At 59.8% G+C, this 22,768-nt stretch overlaps 1 protein-coding gene and 1 long non-coding RNA gene across 2 annotated transcripts; one reads left to right on the top strand and one right to left on the bottom strand.

Annotated features, from left to right (window-relative positions):
- Window positions 1-628: 628 nt before the first annotated feature.
- Window positions 629-17,740, bottom strand: LOC124085851 (uncharacterized). The gene is made up of 15 exons (XM_046433865.1): window positions 17,632-17,740; window positions 16,139-16,355; window positions 14,240-14,344; window positions 13,299-13,430; window positions 12,506-12,590; window positions 12,352-12,415; window positions 11,896-11,981; window positions 10,990-11,172; window positions 9,308-9,361; window positions 8,331-8,480; window positions 7,486-7,553; window positions 7,250-7,295; window positions 5,370-5,433; window positions 1,518-1,597; window positions 629-774 (listed from the first exon to the last, which is right to left on the bottom strand). The coding sequence occupies exons 1-15, from the start codon at window positions 17,738-17,740 to the stop codon at window positions 745-747; spliced, it is 1,473 nt and encodes a 490-aa protein (XP_046289821.1). The 3' UTR covers window positions 629-744.
- LOC124085852 (uncharacterized) lies at window positions 4,834-10,678 on the top strand. Its single transcript, XR_006849595.1, has 2 exons — window positions 4,834-5,904; window positions 9,524-10,678. It is a non-coding gene; the product is annotated as an uncharacterized LOC124085852 (long non-coding RNA).
- Window positions 17,741-22,768: the final 5,028 nt, after the last annotated feature.

Here is a 22,768-nt window from a genome sequence, read left to right as displayed (position 1 = left end):
TGCTTAGCAGGGTGACCCTTAACACTGGTGAAGGGGTACGCAGGGTCTCCAGTAGCCCTCTGGTGTAGTGGGCATCCCCAGGTACTGGGCGGGTGCTGGGTGTGACCTGGGTGGGTGGGGCTTCCCTGGGGAGGGGCTCCCAGGCTCCCTTGGGCTCACCATGGCTGCAGAGCCACCCTCGAACCCAAGACCTTCAGGGAGCTGTGGGGGGCTGTGTCCTTACTGTGGGTGTGACAGGTGATGGGTGTGAGGACCTGTGCTGTGTCTGCTCTGCTCTGCGGGCCCCAGGCTTCCTGCTGCACCAGCCCGTGCCCTGCCTTTCCCTGCTCCCCACCTTCTGCCTGGGCCACTTGACATCTCTGGGACCCTCCCGACGATGGCACATGGTCATGGCACACCCGTCCTGCACGACGGTCACCCCATCCGCTCAGGGCCTGGGCTTTGGAAACTCACAGGCTTTTCTTTGTTTTTGGAGGAAACTCCCTTTCCTTGAAGAGCTGAGAACAGAGCTCAGACCCCCCACCCCCAGGCCCCAGGAGCCAGGACCACGGGCTTCATTTAAATAGCTGGACACAGCCCCCCGCCTCCCAGAACCCCATGGGTCAGCGAGCTCAGAGCAGACTCCTCCTCCAGAAGGAAGCATCTTTATTGTACAGAGAAGTCCACGGTGATTCAGCCATTCTTGACCTGGAGGTCCTGAGCATGCGTGGTTGAGGGCAGGGACTGGTCCTGGGTCAGAACCGGCTACTCTGGAATGGTCAGCAGCAGGTAGTCCTGTGAACAGAGGCAGAGTTGCGCTCCCCATAAAACCCACTCTCCCTGAGGCTGTTCTAGAGAGGGACTGCACCCTGTCCCAAGGACACTCCAAGAAGGAAGAGTCAGGGACCAGCTGGACAAAGAGGATTGAGCAGAGGGGAAGGAGTCTCGGAGATGCTTGCGAGCAAGGAACAGACCAGATTGGGAGCTTTTCCTGAGATACATTGACTGAATGAGTGAATGGCAATGAAGGAATGAGGGGCCATCAGGCCTGCCATGCAAAGATGTGTAGGTTGTGCACTGCTCAACTCCTGGTGGCATTGGTCATGTAAACTATAGCCCTGTTCTGGGGACACCTGAGTTCTAGGGAGGTGGGTAGTCCGGGCTAAGGTAACAATAGGCTTTGAGTTCAGATGAGCCCCTTGGACTCCAGCTCTGCTGTGCTGGGCAAGTTTTCTCATTTTCTCTGCCTCTCTGAGCCTTTAGTTCCCTCCGTGATAAAAATGACTTTATGGAGCTGATTGTGAGAGTCCTGCATGTGTGGAAGGTGTTGAGCTTGTGAGCCCTGTGGTCTGGCTTCCTGAAGGTCTCTGTAGGTCTGGGGAGCCTCGCTCTCCTCATCTGTAATGGGGCCTGGCGTCCAGGACAGCTGTGAGAGGTGATTAAGGAAAGGGGGACAAAGGGCTGGGTCCACGCAGGCGCATCGTCCAACTGAGCCTCCGCCCCCCACCTCCCCTGCAAGGGGCTCCCTCTGCACCTACCTCGGAGAGGTCCATGTGGGCCTGGTTGAAGGAGAGGCCCTTGACGTTGGGCAGCGGGAGGCTGTGTCCTCTGAGCTGCGCTGCAAGAGGGGAGCGGGGAGGGGAGCTGGGGGTGAGCAGGGCCAGGCCCGAGGACCCTTCCTGCTCCCCTGGGAAGGCTCTGGAAAATGACCTTCCACAAGACAGCTCCCTGAGGGGAGAGCCAACCTCCTCCCTCCTGCCCTGTCCCCAGCCTCTCCACCAAACCAAACATTTACCCTCCCAACCCCAACGGGGCCTGTAGGGAGGGGGCAGTACTGAACCCCGGCCCTGGGCTTTGACCTTCCCCATGGCAGATGGTCCCTGGAAGGAGAGGAGCACAGAGTGAGGCTCTAGTCGCAGAGGAAGGACGGTAAGCAGTGGATTCCGAGTTGTGAGCTCTTCCCGTGACTTCCTACCACTGCCTTCCCGAGTTCAGATTTCAACCAGCACAACTAGGTCCCCGAGTGTCCCAGCAGCTCTGCCCGCAGGCTCCAGTGAGTAATTCACCCTCATGGTAAACTGTAAAACCCAGCCTCCTTCTATAACCTGGGGCCACCTCCACACCAGAAAATGAGCCTCCTCTGCAGGATGGATAGACTTGCTGCTCCAGGTTGGCCTCCGGCCTCTGTCATTGTGAGCCACACCCCCACCTCCCAACCTTCTGGGGATTGAACCCAGGGTCCTGGGGCACTCAGAGGCCCAAGATCCTCTGTTTAGCAGCACGTTAAGGAATGATCAATTTGTTGAGGCTTCTCAGGAGTCCTTCAGGAAGGCGCATTGTTCTTCAGCTGTGGGAAAACTGTGCTGGAAATACTGAGCTCCTAAAAAATGCTGAAATGTCAGTAGAAACAGAATGGCTCAAAAACAGGATTGGAAAAAAGTCGGAATAAACCGAAAATTCACCTGAAAACGCTAAAAATTGGATTCTGCTAATAAGATGATATCCATCAAATATATAAGTGTATTCACAAATACACTTATCTACCCAGAGTCCTTAAAGCAAGTTTTTGGTAAATGTGGAGAACTGGTCATTTTGCAATTTCAGTTTCTGTGAATTAGCTACTCCGCCAGTTGGTTTTTGCAAACTTCCTTAGACTTGAACTTGAGGCCTGGCTTGGGCTCCCAGACTCCTCTTCAGGGCTGAGCAGCCCTTAGCCAGCCCCACCCACACTGTCACCTGGCCCCAGGGAAGGAGAGTGTAACCCCCCCCAACTGTGTCCTTCTGGCACAGGCAGGTGGGGGTGGGATGGAGGAAGAGTGACAGGTGCGTGTCTTCCTTCTGTCCTCAGGCCATGCAGAGGCCTCTCCACAGTCCCTGGGCCCCACTTGGTCCTTTCCCTGTGTGGAGGCCAGATGGCCCTCCTGCCGATTCTCCTATTTGGGCTGCTTCTTGCAGGCAGCCCTCGGGGATTCCTCAGTGGCCTTGGCCCTGGCCTCCCGTTGCAGGGAGGCTGCAGTAGGAAGAGCACCCCTTTTCCCCAGCAGGCTGCGCCCCTGTTCACCTGGCACCTGGCTGCCTCTCTGGGTCTTCCCTTACCACCCTCCTCTGCCCTCAATTAGTCCCCTTCTCAATACACATTTTATCACTTCATGCCCAGCTTCCCTGGCCCCGTAGGTCTCAGTCTGGCTGACATTGGAGCCCACCTGCTTCTTTACCCTGGGGTCCTAACAGGAGCCACAGCACAAGGACTCCTGTCGGGGAAGCCAGAAACCAGGGTTCTGGAATCAACTCTGCCAGAGACTTGCTATGTGACCTTGGGTCAGTCACTTAACCTCTCTGGACCTGGTGGCATGGTTCCATCTGAAAGATGAAGAGCCAGGGGGTGAGCAGATTCGGTCTGTTTATCCTACATGAGTGTCTTCGGGGCGTGAGGCACTGGGCAGAGTGCTGGATGCATGGGAGACCTGGGGGCTCTGCTCTCAGGCAGCTCACCCTCTGGTTGGGGTGCAGACACTTAAATCATCACATGGCGAATGGTGATGGCCCCGCTCACTGCAGGGGAGGCTGAGGCCGGGAGGCCGAGTTCATCTCTGTAGCACTGAGCCCCAGCTGCACGCGGTCTTCCCGGCTCACTTCCCCAGGATACCGCCGGTTACGGTGGCGAGTCCTGCGGCCCACGGGTGGAAGTTTGAACACTGGACAGGGACGCGGAGGCAGGCGGCACAGAGACCAGGCCAGACACATGTCACAGATCATTCCTGCCTTCTGTCCAGGAACGGGACTGACCTACGGGAACGGACCCACTTTCTGGTGGAAAATGAGCCACTGAACCAAGGAGGGGGCTGGGCTTGTATAGGCTGTGGGTGACTTAGCGAGCGTGTCACTCAGGAACTTGAGTCCTTGGGCTGGGGGTGGGTGGCCAGCACTTGGAGAGGGATCAGTGTTTTCTAGAGACTGTCACTGTGAGATACGATGAGACGCTTTCTCCGGCCGCGGCAGCACCGGGAGGGTTCCTCTTGGGAGAGGAGAAGGCCGTCAAGGTGGCCTCCCCACTTCCTCCCTCGGGTCTCACTGTCTTGGGTTTTAATTCTTATTTTTTCACATCACACAGGGGTTTATTTATAAAGTAGTGACACAGACTTCTCCCGGGAGGGAGAGGAGGGCTACGGCTGGTGTCCTGGTGTCCCTAGGAGGGTGCCCTGTCCCTCTTAGGCTTCCTGGTCTTTCTTGGTTCTCCTGCCTCCTCCCCTTGCCTCTCTCCTTCTGCGTGTGACCAGGCCCAGGAGGCGCCGGAGGGTGGCTAAAAGGTGAGGAGCAAATGGACTGGGGCAGGGTCAAGAGGAGTATTCCTGCCGAAAGCCCAGGAGACATCAACTAACAGACTTTTCAGCTCCAATAGGGAGGGACAATCCCTGGGACAGGTCACCTTGGCGACAGGTTGGAGCAGGGGCAGGTGGGGGAGGGCTCTGAGGCTCTGACAGATCAGTCTCCCAGGGGCCACCTGCAGCTTCCCGGCCCCAAACGGCCTTCCCCACTGCTGCCTGGACAGGCTTTCTTGCTTCACCCAGACCAGCCTTCCTTCCCGGGGCCTGCTTTTGGGGGAGCCCCAGGGAGACTGTGGAAGAGCTTGAATTTCTTCCTAGTATTATTAGTTAGAAAAAAGACAAGCCCCCAATGGCGAGGCCTGGGAGAAGGGAGTGAGAAAGAGCCAGACGCCGCCCACTCTCACCTCTCCCCAAAAAACCGTCTCCAGGTGCTGAGCACAGACCCCCGGCCCCAAGTTCAAATTCCCCACGTCCAGCTGACCCGCTCACCAAGTCACCTCTCAGGATAGCCTAGTCAAGCCCGGCCCCTCCTGAGAGCAGAGGCTCGTTTTCCCGCAGGGAAGTGGCCCTTTGGAGGTGCAGTCTCTTCCCTGAGTAAAAGGCCGAGATGGCCCCTTGCTGGCAGCTGATCCCTGATCCTGCGTCTGGCCCGTCTTTTCGTGCTAACAAGTGTCCGGCATTGGGGTGAAGATGAAGTGCTGCTCTCCGCATCTCTCAGGTCAGGATCCCTGCCCTGTGCGCGGTCACTGACGAGCCGCCCCTTCCCGTGGCCTCCCGAGGCCCAGCTGGTGCTCTGCCGGGCTGCCTCACCTCCAGGCTCTTCTGCCGAACGCCAGCCTCCCCCTCCCGAGCAGCCATGCCCGACTCCATTCCCAGCTGCCCTCACACAGCCACCCGGCAGGACAAGAGGGCACTTGCCCGTCACACCAGGTCCAGTGTCTGCCCTGCCGCCTGCCTTCCCTGAGATAGTTCTCAGCCCACCTGGGGACAAGGCCCTTTGGACTTGTTTGGAGCTGCTGCAAGCCATGTGACCTGTGGCATGGCGGAGAGTCACATGGGGCTTACCGTTGTGAAGGGGCAGGAACCTCCTCTTCAGGAACCCAGAGAGAGAAGCCCGCAGCTGCTCCTCCTGCAGCAGAGCAAGGGGGACAGGAAGGTCACCTCCAGGAATGTCCCCTCGGCTGGGCTGGCAGATCCTGCCCACAGGGACGAAGGACCCAGTGCACAGATGCCCATGGGGACAACATGGAGATCGCACTTTTGAAGGACCTTGGAGCCAGCTGGCCAGACTGGTGAAGGGACTGGGGGACATGGAGGGCCCCAGAAAGAGACACCCTCACCCTGTGGACTCTCTGGGGGAGAAACTGGTTGGTCTGTGGAGCCCAGGGCCAAAGCCTCACAGGTGCCCACTGGGGACAATCGAGGGAGCTCTCTAAGGCTGAGAGGTGCCAGTAATGTCACACGGGGAGCTGCCACCCCCTGTCACTGAGGACGTGCTGAGGGGTCCCGATCAGGATGGTCCCAACCCAGGCGGACAGGTTGGGAAAGGCCCCTCCTCTTCATCGCCCTCCTCCTATCCCCCGGGAGGTGGTCACAGGAGGTAGGTGGTGTCTATGACGCAGGTGGCACGGACAGCCGTGGCTTGTCTGACCACATGCATGGCAGCCTGGTCTGAGGACTGCCCCTGGGGTGTCACAGAAGTCCCTGACCCAGGCACATGATCCTCGGGACCTCCAGCCCTGGGACTCTGTGAGGTAGAGATGGAGGGAGGAAGGTCCAAGGTGGCGCGGGTGGTGACATTTGTCGTGTTGGCCGGGGTTGTGCTCTGGCCTGGCTGGAGTTAAGGACGACGTGCCGAGAACTGTTTTCTCATCCCACATTTCCTCACACTCAAAGCAAAGACTGAAGGGCTGTCCCTGCTGGCCCCGGGGACACGGAGGAGGCTGAGAACGGAGCGTGCCCCTGGCCCTTCTACACAGGCACCTGGCCCTGGGCCCTGGGCCCTGGAAGAGGCCTCCCCCTCTCCTCCCTTGTGAGCAGGGGGCTCAGGCCAGTCCCGTGCAGCAGGGAGCCCTGCGTGGCTGTCCTCAACATGCAGGGGATGAGGTGCCCGTGGAAAACCTGGCTCTGGACACCGCTCTTCCCCCACATCGGCTCCACTGAGAGGTCCCTTTAGTGCCACCTTCGAGCACACCCATAACTGACTGCTGCCCTCCAGTGCCACCAGCTCCTCACTCAGGGCCTCTCCAGTGCTGGGCTGCACCTCCTGCCAGCCTTCTTCCTGGCTCCCGGCCTCCACCTGGCCCTCCAGTCTGAGCCTCCTCTGCTTCGACACTCCCTTCCATAGCTCCTGGCTCACTCAGAGGACCGGCCACCCCTGCTGTGAGCCTGGCCCTGCCCCCTCTGTGACCCTCTTCACTGTCCCTGCGACAGCCACCTGTCCATCAGGCACGCCTGGCCAGAGGCCTGGGTCCACTTCTTCCCACTTCTTCTCTGAGTCTCAGCTTGTCAGCGAGGCCTTCGCAGACCTTCCTTTTCAGTCTGACCCCAACCCATATGCCTGATCCCCTGTCCCCTCCCCCCGGTTGCCTGTGGCCTATGAGGTGCTCTACAATGTGCCCTACTGCGGCTCCTGGGGAGTGTGGCCTCACCCCTCTGACGCAGGCCTTCCACAGGGCAGGGACCTTCTCGCTGCTCCCCAACACATCCCTGAGCAGGGCCAGGCAGAGTCGGTGCTCGGTTAGTGTTGGCTCAGTGTGAGGGGGAGGGTAAGGGGCGAGTTGAAGCCCGGAGGCTTCTCCCTGCCACCCCAGTGGGAGAGGAGATGGGACAGGAAGCGAATGAGCCTTTCCACCCAGCTGCACCAGTGCCTTGGGACCTTGGGTTTGTCCAGCGCTGGGTCCTTTGAGACCACAGGGAGGCCAAGGCTATGGGAAGGGACTCACCTGCTTCTTGAGAACAGCCGGGTAAGGGCCCAGGGTGACCACGGCACTATCAGAGGAAGGAGGTTGGTCTCAGTTCAGGGCAGCTGTCGGGGCTGGCGGGGTGGACACAGCGCCCGTCCCTCCCCCCATGCTGACAGCAGGTGGGACTGTGCCCACAACCACACCCTCCCCCTCCACTCTTGCTGTCGGCTGTCTTTTTTTTTTTTTCCAGAACATTCCAAACCAAACAACATTACCTGTTTGGAGTGAACTGGAGTTTTAATTTCTGATTTGTGGAGGAAAATGCAGCCCTTGACAGGAGTTTCTAGGAGGAATTGAGAGAATGAAGTTGGGAGGGGAGTGGGATTTGTATTCCAGGCGGGGAACCGTCCGCTCCTGTGCCAGCGTGGGCCCCGCCAGGGGAGAGGCCAGGGCTGGCTGCCCAGGGGGGTGGGGGAGCCTTTGCAGTGACCGTCACTGTCTCCAGCACCTGGCTCTGGAAGCAGAGAGCCCTGGGCTGTGAGGAGGCCCCTCCAGATTCACCTTTCAAAAATGGACTTTTTGCACCAGCCAGACGTGGCCAGCTTCTGGGCCACGGAATCTTACAACAGGCTCCAGGGACCCCGAGGACTCACGGACCCCCGGCCCCTTATCTGAGGCACCAGGTCTGTTAAATGGGAAGTGGTCACCTCAGGGGAACAGAATCAAGAGACAACCAGGGGCTGTCTGTCCCCCAGGCCCCCGGGCTGCCCTCTCAGCCTGGCTGGCCCTGGGGCATGGAGGACCCGGCCTCTTCCTGGGCTCCTAATGCCTTGATGCCCAGGGAGACGGTGCAGGGACCTTGGTCACCCAGCAGGAGTGCAGAGCTGAGGGGCGGGGACACGACCCTTCAGTTCTGAGGACACCAGTGGGCAGCCCTGGGGGTGGACTCCGGGAGCAGGTGCTAGTGGGCTTCACGTCCTGGCAGTGGGCACGGTGGCCTGAGTGTGACTGAATGTCAACTGACGACACGGTGGTGAGATCTGCCCTGCCCTCCTGTTACCCTGCCCACGGTCAGCGGGCCCAGGACCCCCTGGAACAACCACCTTCGAGCCTCACTCACCCAGGAAATGGAGCTGGAGGTGTTGTTGGGCCCCAGCAGTACCAGGGAGCCCGGCTGGGTGACCATAGCTGTGTGGCCGTTCAGATGGACAGTGGGAGGATCCGGAGTGTTGATGGTCAGTCCCACGCTCCCTCTGGACCCATCAGAAGCCTGAAGGAAGTTAGAGCAGAGACGGTGAAGCCGTGGCCGGGAGATGGTCCCTGGGCCTCAGCTCAGAGAATGGGAACAAGACCATCTTCGGAGGCAGGGCGTCTGGATTTTCATTCTAGCTCCGCAGCAGCTTGCTGTGAGACCTTGGGGAGGTCGCTTACCCTCTCTGAACTTTTCAGATGTGGGATTACATCCTCTTTGTCCTGTTCATACTTAAACTAAGAACATAAATTATGGGCACCAGAGTCCTAGTCCTACCCCCTGTCAAGCTGTGTGACCTGAGGCAAGTTTCTCAATCTCTCTGTGCACCTACCCATAAAGCCGGGAGGGATTAAAGGAGCTTACTCAGTTCCCTCCCCTAAGTGCTGGGAGAACCTGCTCCTGGGAATGCTACACACTTGCCAGCACTTGTGGTCATTGTTATTGTCACTGCCCACTCAATGCCACATTCCAAAAGCCTTTGAAGAGGGCACTGAGCTTGGACTTGGGGGCCAGAGGCTGGTTTCAAATCCCGGTTCTGCCATGCGCTTCGCAATGTGAGGTGACAAGTGACTTCCCTGGTTGAGCCTCTGAAGGGGGGACCTGACCCGGTGGAGGGCCGCACACTGCCCTGCCCAGCGGGTGGGGCTCCTCAAGGTCACGGTCACCTGTGCTGGCAGCACCTCAGGCGTGCATTTGCTGTCCCTCGTTTCCTCCCCAGGCCTGGGAGGCAGGTCAGGGATTTCTGGAGTCCCCGGCGGGGAGCCCTGGCCAGATGGAGCCCGCCCAGCCCCGACCCGTTCCAGAACCTTCCCTGACACCGGCCAGGGCGCTGGCAGTGCCCCTACCGTGGGCCCGGGCTCCAGCTCTCCCGGGGACAGCAGCTGGACCAGGTCAGCAGCCTGGAAAAAGGACAGAGTGTGTGTGCATGTCCTGTAGCCCCGGGGACGGGGACGCCGCCTGCGCTGTGGCCGGTCTCTGTAGGACAGGGGCCCGCGCCCAGCGTCTCCGTAGGGTCCGTCTGGAAACTCAACTTCTCCTTGTTTCCACGGTTTTTCTCTCAGCTGATTCTGAGAACTCCTACACGGCGACGTGGAGAGACCGTCACGTGGATCACGTCACTCAGCACGGGTTCCCGGACGACCTCCTGGGTCGCTTTGCCTTGTACAAGCCATAAATGGGGACACCCCCACCCAGGGGACTTTCCCACGCCACGTGGGAACATGCTAATCGGGAGAACGTCAGAGTCACTTGGGAACCTGCTGGCCACATGCACTGCCTCCTGGTCCCACCTGAGGTGACACGAATCCTCCTTAGCACACTCCATTCTGCCACACCCACCCAGACCTGCTGTATGTGGCCAGACGCCCACGTCAACGGCGCTTTCCCTCCTATCACAAGTGGGGCTGCAAAGAGTACCCTGGCACATCGACCCCCGTCCACGGGCACAAGAACTTCTGCAGACAAGGGATCACGGGCTTCCACCTAACTGTCTCAGGGCTCCACACTTCTGTGGGACAGAGGGGACGGGGGGGGGGGGGGGCAGCAGGGCGAGGCAGGAGGCCTGGCTGTAGTCCAGATGTGACCTGCTGGGTGACCTTAGACACATCACTTGCCCTATCTGGGCCTTGGTTTGTACACACTATTTTACATAGTTTTTTTTGTTTGTTTTTTTCCATGAACCAGATTCATGCAAAAAAAAAAAAGTGAAATTTTCCACTTTGCATATATAACCTTATATACACGTGTGTATATATAAAGTTAGAATGTGACCAGTGTTTTGGTGGGATTGGAAGAGGTCAGGAAGGTGCTTTCTGAGCAGGTGACGTTTGAACTGAGACCAACAGTGGAGAGAAGAGTGTTCCAGGCAGAGAACAGTAGGTGCAAAGGCCCTGAGGTAGGAGCCAGTTCAGCCTGTGTGGCTGGAATGGTGGGGCTAGAGAGAGGGACAGGGGTCAGATGGCACAGAACCCTGAAGCTGCAGGAAGGAGACTTTATTCTGGGTGGATCCATCTGTGTTTCTTGCTCGTTTGATCCCCATCCACCCTGGGAACTGGCTTTTCTTGTGGACCTCTGAGTGTGTGCTTCCTTGCTCTGTCTAGGCCACTTCTTGGAGATATCGTCACACACTGCGCTGTCCACAGTGGCCCTTTGGCTATCACCAGCCACTGGCTACCCCAGTGCCCTGCTTCTTTTAAATAAAATAAGCTGTTTGTGTACCAGGCTATTTCATTGTTCAGTGTCTAGTCCCCACGAGGCCCTGAGCTCTGCAGGGGCATGGGACCCAGGACATGGTAGGCCTTCAACAAACATTTGCCGCTGAGTGCTGCGGATGAAGAGGGGCAGTAAGGGCTGTGAGCAGCGACGTCTCCGGCGAGGGGCTTCTGTGCGGGGTTCTGAGGGTGACTTAGGAGTCCCCAGGTGAGCCCAGGGCACGGGCGACTTGTGTGGGCCCAGGACAGCACTTTGCCACTGGGCCTTAGTTTCTTCCTGGTGAAGGCCCTTCCGCCCCCACCCCTCGAGCACTCACTGCGGGGTCCTGGGGGGCCACGAGGACTTCCTTGCTCGCGTAGAGGCAGGACAGGATGTCGTTGTAGAGCTCCATCTGAAAGACCAGGTCCGCCATGCTGCCTGGGGCTAATGGTGGGAGGGGTCGCGGGGCCAGGTGGTCAGGCCTTGGGGCCCTCTGGCCCGGGCCACAGGGGGTCACAAGCTTCAGAGAGAAGAAGGAAGGGGACATTGAGCCGAGCAGCTCCCGGCCGGGGCCTGGCTCCTCGCGTCCCCCTGGTTTGATCCCACCCTTTTCTCTGTGCCTTTGTCCGAAGGGCCCCATGGGACCCAGGCAGATTCCGCATCCTGCCACCTCCTGTGTCCCAAGGAGCAGGGGACAGAAGTGGGGCAGACACCGCGGTTCCCCAGGTGGGGGGACCTCCCGGGTGGGAGTGTTGGGACAGAGCTGAGCCCCCCTCGCTGGCCAGGCAGCCCTGGGTGAGCTCCGGGGCCACGGGCCTCCTCCCCCTTCCTCCTCCTCCTCCTCTGCCTCCTCCTCCTCTGCCTCCTCCTCCTCTGCCTCCTCCTCCTCCTCCCTTCCTCCTCCTCCTCCTCTGCCTCCTCCTCCTCCCCCTTCCTCCTCCTCCTCCTCTGCCTCCTCCTCCTCCTCCCTTCCTCCTCCTCCTCCTCTGCCTCCTCCTCCTCTGCCTCCTCCTCCTCCTCCTCCTCCCTTCCTCCTCCTCCTCCTCCCTTCCTCCTCCTCCTCCGCCTCCTCCTCCTCCTCCTCCTCCCTTCCTCCTCCTCCTCCTCCCTTCCTCCTCCTCCTCCTCCTCCCTTCCTCCTCCTTCCTCCCTCCTCCTCCTCTGCCTCCCATCTCCTTGACCCCCTCGTCCATCTCCCCTGGACCACTGGTCCCCAGAGGGTCTGCTGGCCAAGGGCCGCTCACCTGGACTCTCATCAGGATGGCCTCCTCCCTGAACTCCGTGGTGGTGACATAGTATTGGACGTCCTCTGGGCCCGAGATGGCCGGGGCTAGGTGGACACAGAACCAGGGCTCAGCCCACGGCAGGGGAGGGGTGGGGGCAGGAGGAAGGTCCCCCCGACCCCCAGCCTTGAGATGGCTGCGCTTGTGCATCTTAGAACAAAGTGAGCGGCAGCTTCGTGCAGGATTGTGGGTCACCCAGCGGCCCTGCTCTGTGGGCCCCTTGAATCAGACAGGGAAACAGGGGCTCAGAGGGTCAAGGACTGTCAAGGTCACCAGTGACATGGCCCCTTCCCCCCACTAGAAAGCAGGGTCCCTGCGGGAGGTCTGCCTTGTCCCAGTCGCATTCCCAGAGCCTAGAACAGTGCCTGGCGCCGGGCGGGGGAGTGGACGCCTCTGCCCTGAGCAGCAGTGACCTACGGAGGACGATGGTCAGTAGGTCTTCCAGCAGGGAGCTGAGCAGGGCCGTGGCCGGGGGACATACCTGGGGGACGACACGGGTCCTCCTTAGCATGGGGTCACGGCCGGCGTGCTCCCTTGGTGCGGGCAGGAGGCAGGGCAGAGGGCCACTCACCATCTTCTGCAGCAGGAAGGGCAGGGAGTGGTCCAGGACGCCGGCCACCAACTCCAGAGGTTTGTCCACCAGGAGGGCGTCTGTCCTAGGGGAAGGGGACAGCTGTGGGACCCGACACACTGTGCAAGGGCAGGCATGGGTCAGAGAGGGGAGACCGGGCTGGGCTGAGGGGCCCCTGCTGGCCTGGGTGGCTTGGCCTCTCCCTTCCCGGGTGCCGCCCTCCTGTCCTCTCTCTCCGCTTTGCGGTCTGCTCGTCCCCCCTCTTTCTCTCCTGCCGACTCTACTTTCTCCTGATTCTCTTCCCTTCTCTCTTTGGTAGGGTCCATGGCACAGAGATCTAGCTGGCCGCAGAGGCCACGGAAGGCCTCCCGGAGGACGTTCTGCACGGGGTGCGTCCCCATGAGATCGACAGGCAGCGTCACCTCCTGCGGCAGCTCCTGCGCTGGGTGGGCCTTGGCTGACCCCTCCCCATGCCGCCCCGCTGGCGGGTGGCGGGGGCACCTCATTTTCTGGTGGGGAACCCGAGGCCAGGAGCGGGGCAGCCTGGGCAGGTCCTCCCTGTAGGAAGGGACCAGGCGGAGGTCTGAGCCTGCCCGAGGTGGCGGCTCTCAGCCATGACATCCAGTGTGGAGGCAGGAGATGGGGACAGGTGGCCTGTCAGCCTGCGGCCTTGGAGATGACCCTGTCCCCCATGCCCTGGGCACTCTAGACCCTAGGGAGAGGCAGCAGTCCCAGCCCTGGGTCTCCGAGGTCGGTCAGCTCAGGAGGAGTGGGCCCGGGCTCTGCCACTCACTGCCCCAGGATCTCCACGCTCAGGCTCCCGGGAGGGGTGTGGCACTCCTCCAAGGCCACTGTGGTCCTGTTCCCCGTCTGCTCCAGCCGCACCCCCATGCGAATGTTCTTGATGACTTTGAGCCGCAGGATCCTGGAGGGACGGTGTGTGGGACAGGCTCTAACCGGGCCCGAGGTCGAGGCAGGACGTCACAGCCAGCCTCACGGTTGCCCCGAGGACTCAGATTGAAAATCAGGGGAGCTCCTTAAAACAGGGACAACCGGGGGACCTGACGGCACCCTCACAGGGGACCCACACTTGGAGCTGAGGGTGGCCTTGGGGTGGGCCTCAGGCTCCTCTGCTTGCTACAGCCCCCACCAGGACGATGGTCACTCAGCACGTTGACAGCGCCACCCGACAAGGGGAAGGAAGATATTTTACAAGGAAAAGGGGGGGTGGACGTGTAGCTGAAGGGCATCCATGAGTTTTCCTGCTTCCTGGGCAAACAGTGGTCCACGGGCTGCTCTGTGGCATTTCTGAGTTTTGCAGATGAACACTCAGTACCACTTAGTGCAGGGGGCCCCGTGCCCATTTCACAGATGAGGAAACCGAGGCCAGGGAGCAGACCTGCCTGGTCAGTTGCCTAGCCCAGGAGTGCCAGCCTCCAGGTGAGTGCGTATCAGACCCTCCTCAGGCCACGCTATTAGTGCCCCGAGCTTCCCAGGTGCCCAGAGGGGGTGTGTGTCCCCCAGCATGGAGTCAGAAGGCTGGATGACTCGCTGTGTGATCCAGGCAAGTCCCTTTCCCATTCTGTGCTTCATTTTTCCCACCAGCAAAATGGCTTTCAAACGTGCACGGATAGAAAGGACTATCAGGGTCCTTGTGGTGACACGTGGCCCGTGGCTTTGGCTGGCGTCCTGGCAGTGCAGGTCTGGGTGGTGAGGAAGCCCACGTGTACTTACTCCTGGAGTGAGAGGTACAGTTTGCAGCACAGCGTGACCTGTAGCAGGCTGTCGCTTAGGATTTGCAGGGTGACCTCGGGTCCTTTGGCATCTTCTATGACCAACCTGGAGAGGCACGGGGTGCTGTGTGGCTTGTGGGGGTGTGTATCTGAATGGGTGGGAACAGGGGCAGACCCCAGGAGAAGCTGGGGCGACCGTTGGGACAAACCCTCCCGGTGACCCCAGCCTGGCTGTGGAACACCGGGCTCTAATCGCAGTCTCCAAGCCCTGAAGACGGGACAAGCCCCTTCCCTTGTCTGGACCTCAGTGTCCACCTCTGTGAAATGGGGAGGAGACCGTGGAGGAGCCGTCTTGTCATGCTTCACCTGTCTGAACTCAAATACGGGCCTCTGGGCTGGGGACAAGGATTGGGGTAGAGCATTTGCCTGGCATGTGCAAGGCCCTGGGTTCGGTCCCCAGCCTCGATAAAACAAAACAAACAAACAGCTACACAAAATCAGAAAACAAGACCACGAAGGCAGGCTCTGGCAAAGAAGAGCAAAGAGAGTCCGGCAGCAGCAAGTTCAAACGGGAGGAAACCCTGGCCTCCAGCAGGGAACTTTCTGGAAGGTTCCAGAATGCCTTGGAATCCGTGCAGCTTTCCTGCGCTCTCCCAAGCCATGCCCTGGCGGGGCGGGCAGGAGAGGCACTGGGAATGCCCAGGCCAGGGTGACCGCAGCCGACCCGGGCCTTGGCCAGGCTGGGCCCCCGTGGGCCACACCTCCTCCCATCAGCAGTGCCCTGGCCTTTCACCCCACCCCACCCCCCCGAAAACGTCCTCTGAGTCGTCCGCTGTCTTAGGGTTTGGCCTGCTGTCCCGAGGCGCTCATGCTGGGGACGGATGTGGCGGGAGCCCCACCGGGGGAGCCCTGCCCTGTGCGCTGGCACTTGTCTCACGGGTCCCCATGTCCGTCCTTAATTCTCTGCCTCAATTGTTTTCAGAGCCAAGCAAGGGACATAGTGAGTGGTGGGGCAGCTGGGGACGGACTCAGGGCCATGACCTTACACCCGTGGTCATCCTGGAGGGACCAACCAGGTGGCCCAGAGTTCTGCTTTAAGGAGAATCAGTGTCATGGGCTGAATTACGTCCCTGGCTCCCAAATTCATATGTTGAAGTCCTAATCCCTAGAGCCTCAGAATGTGACCTTATTGGGAAACAAGGTCATTGCAGACGTGATCCGTCATCCCAGGCTGTCCTGGAGTCGTATAGGCCCCTAATCCACATGACGGTGTCCTGGGGTAGGGGGATTCTGGACACGCAGAGCACGGAGGGGTGGAGTTCCTACACCCAGCACCAGAGGGCGCCCTAGGTGACAGCAGCCGAGGAGCCAGCCCACAGGGGGCGGCGACCCCACACTGTACTTGGGCCTGATTTCTAGGCAGACAGTGAGACTGTTTAGGTGACTCAGCTTGGGGCACTTTGACAAACAGACATAATTGGACAAGTCAGATTTTTAGAAAAATCCTCTATTTGTTCCCCTTTGCTCTTGGCGGGGTGGGTCTGAGCCAGGGCGTGCCCTGAGCCACACTCCTGGCCCAGAGAGTCTCGACTGCTACATGGGGTCAGTTTATTTAAAATATCTTTCAAGACATGACACAGGTTTGTAGAGAAAGGGGATAGGGCGGCCGCGCTGCGGGGCTCCGAGCCTGGCTCAGACCCCACTCCTGCCTTCCCAGGGGGTTTCAGCGGCTTGGAGGGACAGAAGGACACCCTTGCTTTGTGCTCGAGGCTGCAGAGGCCACAGAGACACCCGGCTGCCCACCTTGTCTCCGCTGGATAGGCGAGAACGTGGTGTGGGGTTGGGGACGCAGGCCCTGTCTCCGGGACAGGAAAGGCCACAGCAGCCTCAGGCCACTCACCCTGCGGCCTGGAGCAGGTCCGACAGCAGAGGGAGGCTCTTCCCCGAGAGCAGGTCCCCGACCAGTGACGGGTCCAGCCCGCTGCTCTTCTTGGACAGGCTTTTGCTGACAAAGGGCAGGTGGTCCAGGACAGTCGCGCCTTCCCTCGGGGTCCCCGTCACAGGCACCCTGACTACGCGGCTCAGGACCTGGTGCTCTGCAAACAGGTCTGAAATGTCTGTAGACACGGCCTCCTCAGCCTGGGCCTTCCCCCTCACTCGTTCACCAGCCCCCCCTCCCCCATCACCCAGGCTGCACCTGAAAGCCTGGGCCCCAGCCATCCTCCTGCCTCTGCCTCCCGAGGAGCCGGACTCCAGGTGTGTCCCCACTGCCCGTGGCTGACAGGCCCTTATGAAGCACTTCTCAGCAGGGCTCTGGGGACAGCAGCACCCTGGTTCTGACCCCACGGAGTTTACACTCTAGTCAGGGAGACGACAACAACCCAGCGCTCAGAGCAGTGAGCAAAGAAATTTTTAGCATCAATTAAGTGCTACAGACTAAAAGGGAGCAGATGAAGCCTGACAGGCTGAGGGCCTGTTTGGGACAGAGGGATTAGGAAGGGCCTCGCTGAGGAGGTAACCTTTGAACTGAGGCCTGAAGGAAGTGAGGAGCCCACTGTTGACCATCTGGGGAAGAACGACATAGGCAACGGTGTGTGCAAAGGCCCTGAGGTGGTTATGAGCCTGGTGGGTTTGTGAAACAGAAAGATGGGCTGGTGGGAGGGGTGGGATGGGGGGGCACAAGTGGCTCACAGCCAACGGGGCAGGAGCCACACAGAGGGACCGGGCGACAGGTGCAATGTTATACTTGGATGGGGCCATAGAAGAGGCTCCACCAAAGGACTGGGGAGCCCAAAGGAGGGAGAGTCCTGCTGGGAGGATCAGGAGGGATTTCCAGAGGAGGCGCAGGAAGAGCTTTGCCTTCTCAGAGGGTCCGAGTTCTCCGTGAGGAGCGGGCAGCCGTTTTGGCAGAAGGGTCGTGTAAGAAAGGAAGGAGACGGAGGTCATGGAGAGGAGGGGAGAGCTGGGAGATGCGGGACTTTGACTGCGAGGACCAGGAGCTTAGAAATGCTTTCGAAAAGCCAGGCGCCGGGCGCACACCTGTAATCCCAGCGGCTCGGGAGGCTGAGGCCAGAGGATCACCAGTTCAAAGCCAGCCTCAGCAACAGCAAGGCACTAAGCCACGCAGTGAGACCCTGTCTCTAAATAAAACATACAAACTAGGGCTGGGGATGGGGCTCAGGGGTCGAGGGCCCCTGGGTTCAATCCCTGGTACCAAAAACAAACAAAAAGTGCTCTTTAGGGCACTGGGGAGCCACACCAAGTGACAGAGCAGGAGAGAGACAGGTCAGTCCCCGGGACCGGCAGGTGAGTCCCATGGCTGGTGGGGAGAAGCTGGGGGGTGCGGCCCCCTCTCCTGACCCCCGCCTCCCGCCACGCACCCTCCACATTCACCTGTCTGCAGCTGACCCTTGCTGACCCGCAGGTAGAGCGGGCTGTGGGCCTTGCCCTGGGCGGGGGGCGGCAGTGCCCAGCACAGCAGGGACGCCCAGAGCAGCCGCATCCTCCTGTCCAGATCTGTGGATGCAGAGCGTGAGAACGTCCAGGTCCCAGCCGGCGACTGGCTGCCCTTTTCCCGGCTCTGCCTCCCCGACCCCGTCCTCCCAGCCCCCTGCCTGCCCAGCTCCCATCCGCGGGTCCTGGAACACAGCCACCACAGCTCTGGCCCGGGCCCTTCCCCTCCTGCAGGCCGGCTTCAAAGTCCGGCTCTGACATTCCCGTCTGTCTGGCCTGCCCAGGTCCCTTGACTCCTCTCTGCCTCAGTTTTCTCATATGAAAAATGGGGACGATCACGGGTTGTTGACAATGTGCAGCAAGCACACAGCGAGCGCCCACAGCTGCCAGCGTGGCGGCCCGTGGTGAGGGGTCCACGGGCCCAGGGCTCCCTTCACAGCTGGATGCTTCTGGATTGTGAGGAAACCAGGGGTGGGGTCCTGATGGAGGTGACCGTGGCTGATGGGGCAGGAGCCAAGTAGCAGGGAAATCATGCAGGTTTGTGAATCAGCATTTGTACCAGTGCCAACCAGCAGGCCCTCAGCCCTCCCCAGTTGGCCAAAAGGAGCAGCCGGGCCCCCGGAGGCCGCAGGCAGGAGGTCACCACCAGGAAGCCAAGCTCTGGAGCGACACGCAGCCCAGTGAATGCGGCATCTCCAGGCAGACGTCACGGTGAGCAGGGACCTCCGAGGAGGCGCACGGAGGGCCCCAGATGGCTGAGCCACTCGTGAGTGCCTGGGAGAGCTCTAGGACCCAGCCGGCTGCTCCTTGGGGGACCTCGCTCAGCGTGTGCGTGGCCCCGGGTTCAGTCTCCAGGACCCCAACAAACACAAGCAAACCCACAACTCGGTGATGAAATTGGGTAGTAGAAATTAATATGCAAATCTTGGTCTGTGAAGTTTGTGGCTGTGGCATTGACTCTCCTATTTGGTTTCCAGGATGATTTTTTTTTTTTTTTTTTTTTGTGGTGCTGGGGATCGAACCCAGCGTCTCTCACATGCTGGATGCTGGGCAAGTGCTCTACCACTGAGCCACACCGTGACACCTGCAGCCCTTTTAAAAATTTTTATTTTGAGGCAGGCCCTTGCTAAGTTGCTGAGGCTGGCCTCGAACTTGCAATCCTCCTGCCTCAGCCTCCCAAGTTGCTGCACAGGCTTCCGGACTGATCTTAAACTCAGCCACTGTTCATTCTGCCAGCCAGCGTTGAGTTGGTCTCTGTCAGGCCCTTTTCTCTGTCAGTTCACCACTCCCTGGCCTTGGCCCTGCGCACCCCACGCCCAGCCCTCCCCAGCTCTCCTCCTGAGGCATCCACGCCTGTCCTGACCTCTTGAGTCCTCACTGGGTGCCAAGAACTCTATAGGCTTCATCAAATCATTATGTCCTCATCAAGATGGGATCACTGACGTCCAGACCTATTTTACAGATGAGGAAACTGAGGCTGAGAAAGGAGAAATGGCTTGCTCCTGGGGACAGAGTAAGAGGCAGAGCTGGGACTGAACCTGGCTCTCCTGGCACTAAGAAGCCATGCACCATTTCACCAGGTCTCAGCCTTGTTGGGGAGACGCCCGTGTTGGCCTCCTCCTCCTTACCTCTCCCCGAGTGCAGCCTCCCAGGATCCAGGTCTCGGCCTCTGCCTCCAGCTTCCCGACAACTTTTATAACTGAGCTCTGAAGTGGGGGGTGGGCATGTGGACAGGAAGTCCAGCCCCTGGCCAGGCCCTGCCCTTCAGAGGAGCTGTTGAGGGGAGGGAGGGTCCTCCTGGCACTGGGTGACAAGGGGCTTCTTGCCCAAACTGATAGGACCTGGCATGGAGGACAGGGGCAGGCTCTGGGCCCCGGGGCCAGCAGCCCCCAGGAGGAAGTGGGCGGGCCGTGTGGTTTGGGACGTGGGCCACTTCCCTTTGGATCAACAGCAGAGAAACAGGGCCAGGGCTGCAGCCCTCCCAGGACAGAGTCATGGAACCCGAGGAGTGAGGAAGCGGGGTGCAGCAGGGATAGCAGAGCAGGTGGGGCGCAGAGGTGGGGCTGAGGGGCGCCGGTGACCAGCAGCGGGCCTCCCCAAGCCTTTTCCGCGTCTGTTGTTCAAGCTACAATTTTCACTCTGATTCCCAAGGACATGTCTCTGGGTTCAGTCTGCCTCTGATGTCCAGGGGCTGTGTGACTGTGGGCAGGCGACCTTCCTTCCGAGACCCCCTTCTCCTCGCCGGGTAATGCACATAGTGAATCTACCTGTGTCCCCTGGAGGGAGGTCACGAGGCTATCACTACGGGGCCTGGCACATGGGAATGGTTAAAAAATGGCTTCACTCCCACTTTACAGATGAGGAAACTGAGACATGTTCCAGGTCGTGCAGCATGTCTGAGGTCAAGCTGGGGTTTGTGACCTGGGATTTGGTGTCCCTGCGCCTGACAGCCCCAGGACTCTGCCAGAGCCTCTGATGTGGGGACACTGGCGCCCCCTGCTGACCATCACGGCTGGTGGTGCAGTCCCCAACTGGCAGAGGTGTGTAGGCGGCTGGTAGGTGTCCCCTGGGATCAATTCCTTGTTCTTTCTCAACCCAGGGATGTAGCCAGGGCAGGTGTTGGACTCCTGGAGGAACCGAGGACAGAGGGGCTGAGGTGGAAGGCCGGGTCCTGGAGGACAGCGACGGCCACACGAGGTCCATGTTAGCTGGTTCTTTGGCTAATAGCAAAGGCAATGGCTAAGCTTAGTGTGACTCAGCGCGTCTGCTGGATGGAATCTTGTTCTAGAATCTCAGAGGCCTAAAGTCACGGGCTTTTGGGTTGGAGGATGCTCTAAGAGTTGATGAGTCCCCTGATTTCTGTCGACTGGGTCTCAACATCACCGTCAGGAGGCGTCTTGCTGCCTGAGAAGGGCCCCCAGGGGACCTGCCTCCTCTGAGTCCCTGGGGAGCGTTCCCAGGATGCTCAGGGAAGTGCCTCTTTCAAATCTCACCTCTAAAGAAAAGAGGAGGGAAGGATTCCTTAGAGCCCCAAAGGGCTCTCTGCTTCCCCAATGACTAAAGAGAGAGGGAGGTTTCCCGGGAGTCTTTTCCATGCGGAGAACCCCTGGGAAGGACGCAGAAGGTACAGGGCCCAGCTACTGATTCCCTCTGAACCTCAGTTTGTTGATGTGTAAGATGGGAATGTAAACCCCCAGGAAGCTGGGAACCCAAGAGCCCTCGTTAATTGTGATACCAGTTATTACCGTCCCCGTTCCTCCCGTCAGGAATAAGAAAACTGGGCCAATGTCCTGCTGTGGGTGAGGCCTGGGCTAGGCCCGCCCCACCTCGTTACCTGAGGTCTTCTCTGAGACAGGACGACCGTGGTCTCTGTGACGCAGGAGGATGTGCGAGCGTCACTTGGTGTTTGCTCTTTTCTCTGGCTGCTGAGACTCAGAAGTCGGGGCGTTCTCTCCCCCCAGGCCCAGGAAGGTGACGGGGCCTTGGAGTCCCCATCTGGGGACTCCTGCCTCGGGGTTCATGGGTGGCTGGTGTGTTCCTTGACCATACAGAAAAACGGTCCCTCTCCTGAAGATGCTGGGGTCATTTATCCACCAGCTCCTAGCAAGTCCCAGAGGACGTGTGTGGTCAGACCCCGGGGTCCTTGGCCATGGCTGCTTGGAGCAGGACCCCCACGTCCTGGCTCGGCTGTGGGGTGGAGCTGCTCACCTCTGGGCTGGAATAGAGGCCCCTTCACTGGACCAGACGGGGCCAAAGACAAGAACCCTGTCCCTTCCTCCAGGCCCTTGGCAGCCCCCTGCCTGGGTGGACGGATCTGGTAGGACCCCGGGGAGCCAACAAGACCTGTCCAGACCAGGAGACGGACCTCTGCCTCCTTGAGGTTCAAACCTAGATTTAAAAGGATTTAGAAAACAAAAACCCCAAACCAGGACGTGATGGGTCTGAGCAAGGTCCTCCGGGTCCTCCAAGGTGGCGGGGCTGGGGGACCTGGGTCTGGGCACAGGCCTGGTGCTCAGGGACTGCTCAGGGCTGGCCCACACTGGGGGCTGGCATGGGACCGGCCCTGGCCGTCCGTGTGCCTGTCGGCCTGGCCCATCGTGGGGACTGGACAGAGCCTCGCCGGCTGCCCTGGGCTGAGCGGTCCTCTCGTGTGTGTGTCCTGGGATTGAGTAACAGGTACGCCGTTCCCCAAGGCCACGCCGCGCCACTCTTCCTGTCAGGCCCCCCATGGAACTGAAGCGCTCTGGGTACCCGGGGGAGAACAGGGGCCCTACTGTCTGTCCTGAACCTCCTGGGGCCTCGGGGGGCCAGGGAGACAATGGCAGTCACCACTGCCTGAGTGGGAAGGGTGCTTGGTGATAAGGCCCCGTACCTCAAGGCCAGTAACAACAGTGACGATGGCGTCACCCACAGATGACACTGTCTGAGTGCCTACTGTGGGCCTGGCACTATTTGCTCTCATTCATTTTATTTAAGGTACTGGGAGTTGAGCCACACCCCAGCACCACCCCCCCTTTTACAATATTTTACTTAGAGACAGGGTGTCGCTAAGTTGCTGGGGCTGGCCTCCTACTTGTGATCCTCCTGCCTCAGCCTCCCGAGTCCCTGGGATTACAGGCAAGTGCCACCGTGCCTGATGCAACTGTTTTCTCTCATTTAAATCTGAACCACAACCCTCCAAGGCCAGGACTATGATTGTCCCCATTTTACAGAGAAGGAAACTGAGGCTCACAGAGGGGAAGCCACATTTCAGGATCAAAGAGGGGCCAGAACAGAACTCGAAGCCTGGTTCGCTTGCCTCTGGGGCCTCGTGACACACCACGCCACTAAGATCAACAGAATGTGTGTCCCCACCAGACAAGGCCACCATAGATGTGTTGAGGGCAGGCGGGGAGACGGGGCCTTCTAGCGCCTGAACCCGGGGAGTGGTCAAGACGGCTGACCCATCATCACGGGGACTGATGTCACCCAGACACAGCTAAGGCGCTGCCCAGACTGGCAGATGTGCCTGAACGTGACCCAGGTGTAGCTCGGACGGCTGACTCCTGTGCTGGGACAGTCACACTCCAGACAGCAG

The sequence above is a fragment of the Marmota monax genome, unplaced genomic scaffold (assembly GCF_021218885.2).
Source record: "Marmota monax isolate L192 unplaced genomic scaffold, Marmota_monax_Labrador192_F-V1.1 WCK01_AAM20220418_F8-fsc00014, whole genome shotgun sequence".
In the NCBI taxonomy this organism is placed as follows: Eukaryota; Metazoa; Chordata; class Mammalia; order Rodentia; family Sciuridae; genus Marmota; species Marmota monax.
This window is presented reverse-complemented; position numbering and strand designations above follow the sequence as displayed.

Bases quoted from the DNA above. Each gene is read 5' to 3' on its own strand.
- LOC124085851 (XM_046433865.1), bottom strand. From the start codon at position 17,740: ATGCGGCTGCTCTGGGCGTCCCTGCTGTGCTGGGCACTGCCGCCCCCC. The intron at 13,431-14,239 runs GTAAGTACACGT...CCGTCCCTCCAG, and splicing joins CTGTACCTCTCACTCCAGGA to GATCCTGCGGCTCAAAGTCA. The intron at 775-1,517 runs GTAGGTGCAGAG...CTCTGTTCACAG, and splicing joins CCCACATGGACCTCTCCGAG to GACTACCTGCTGCTGACCAT.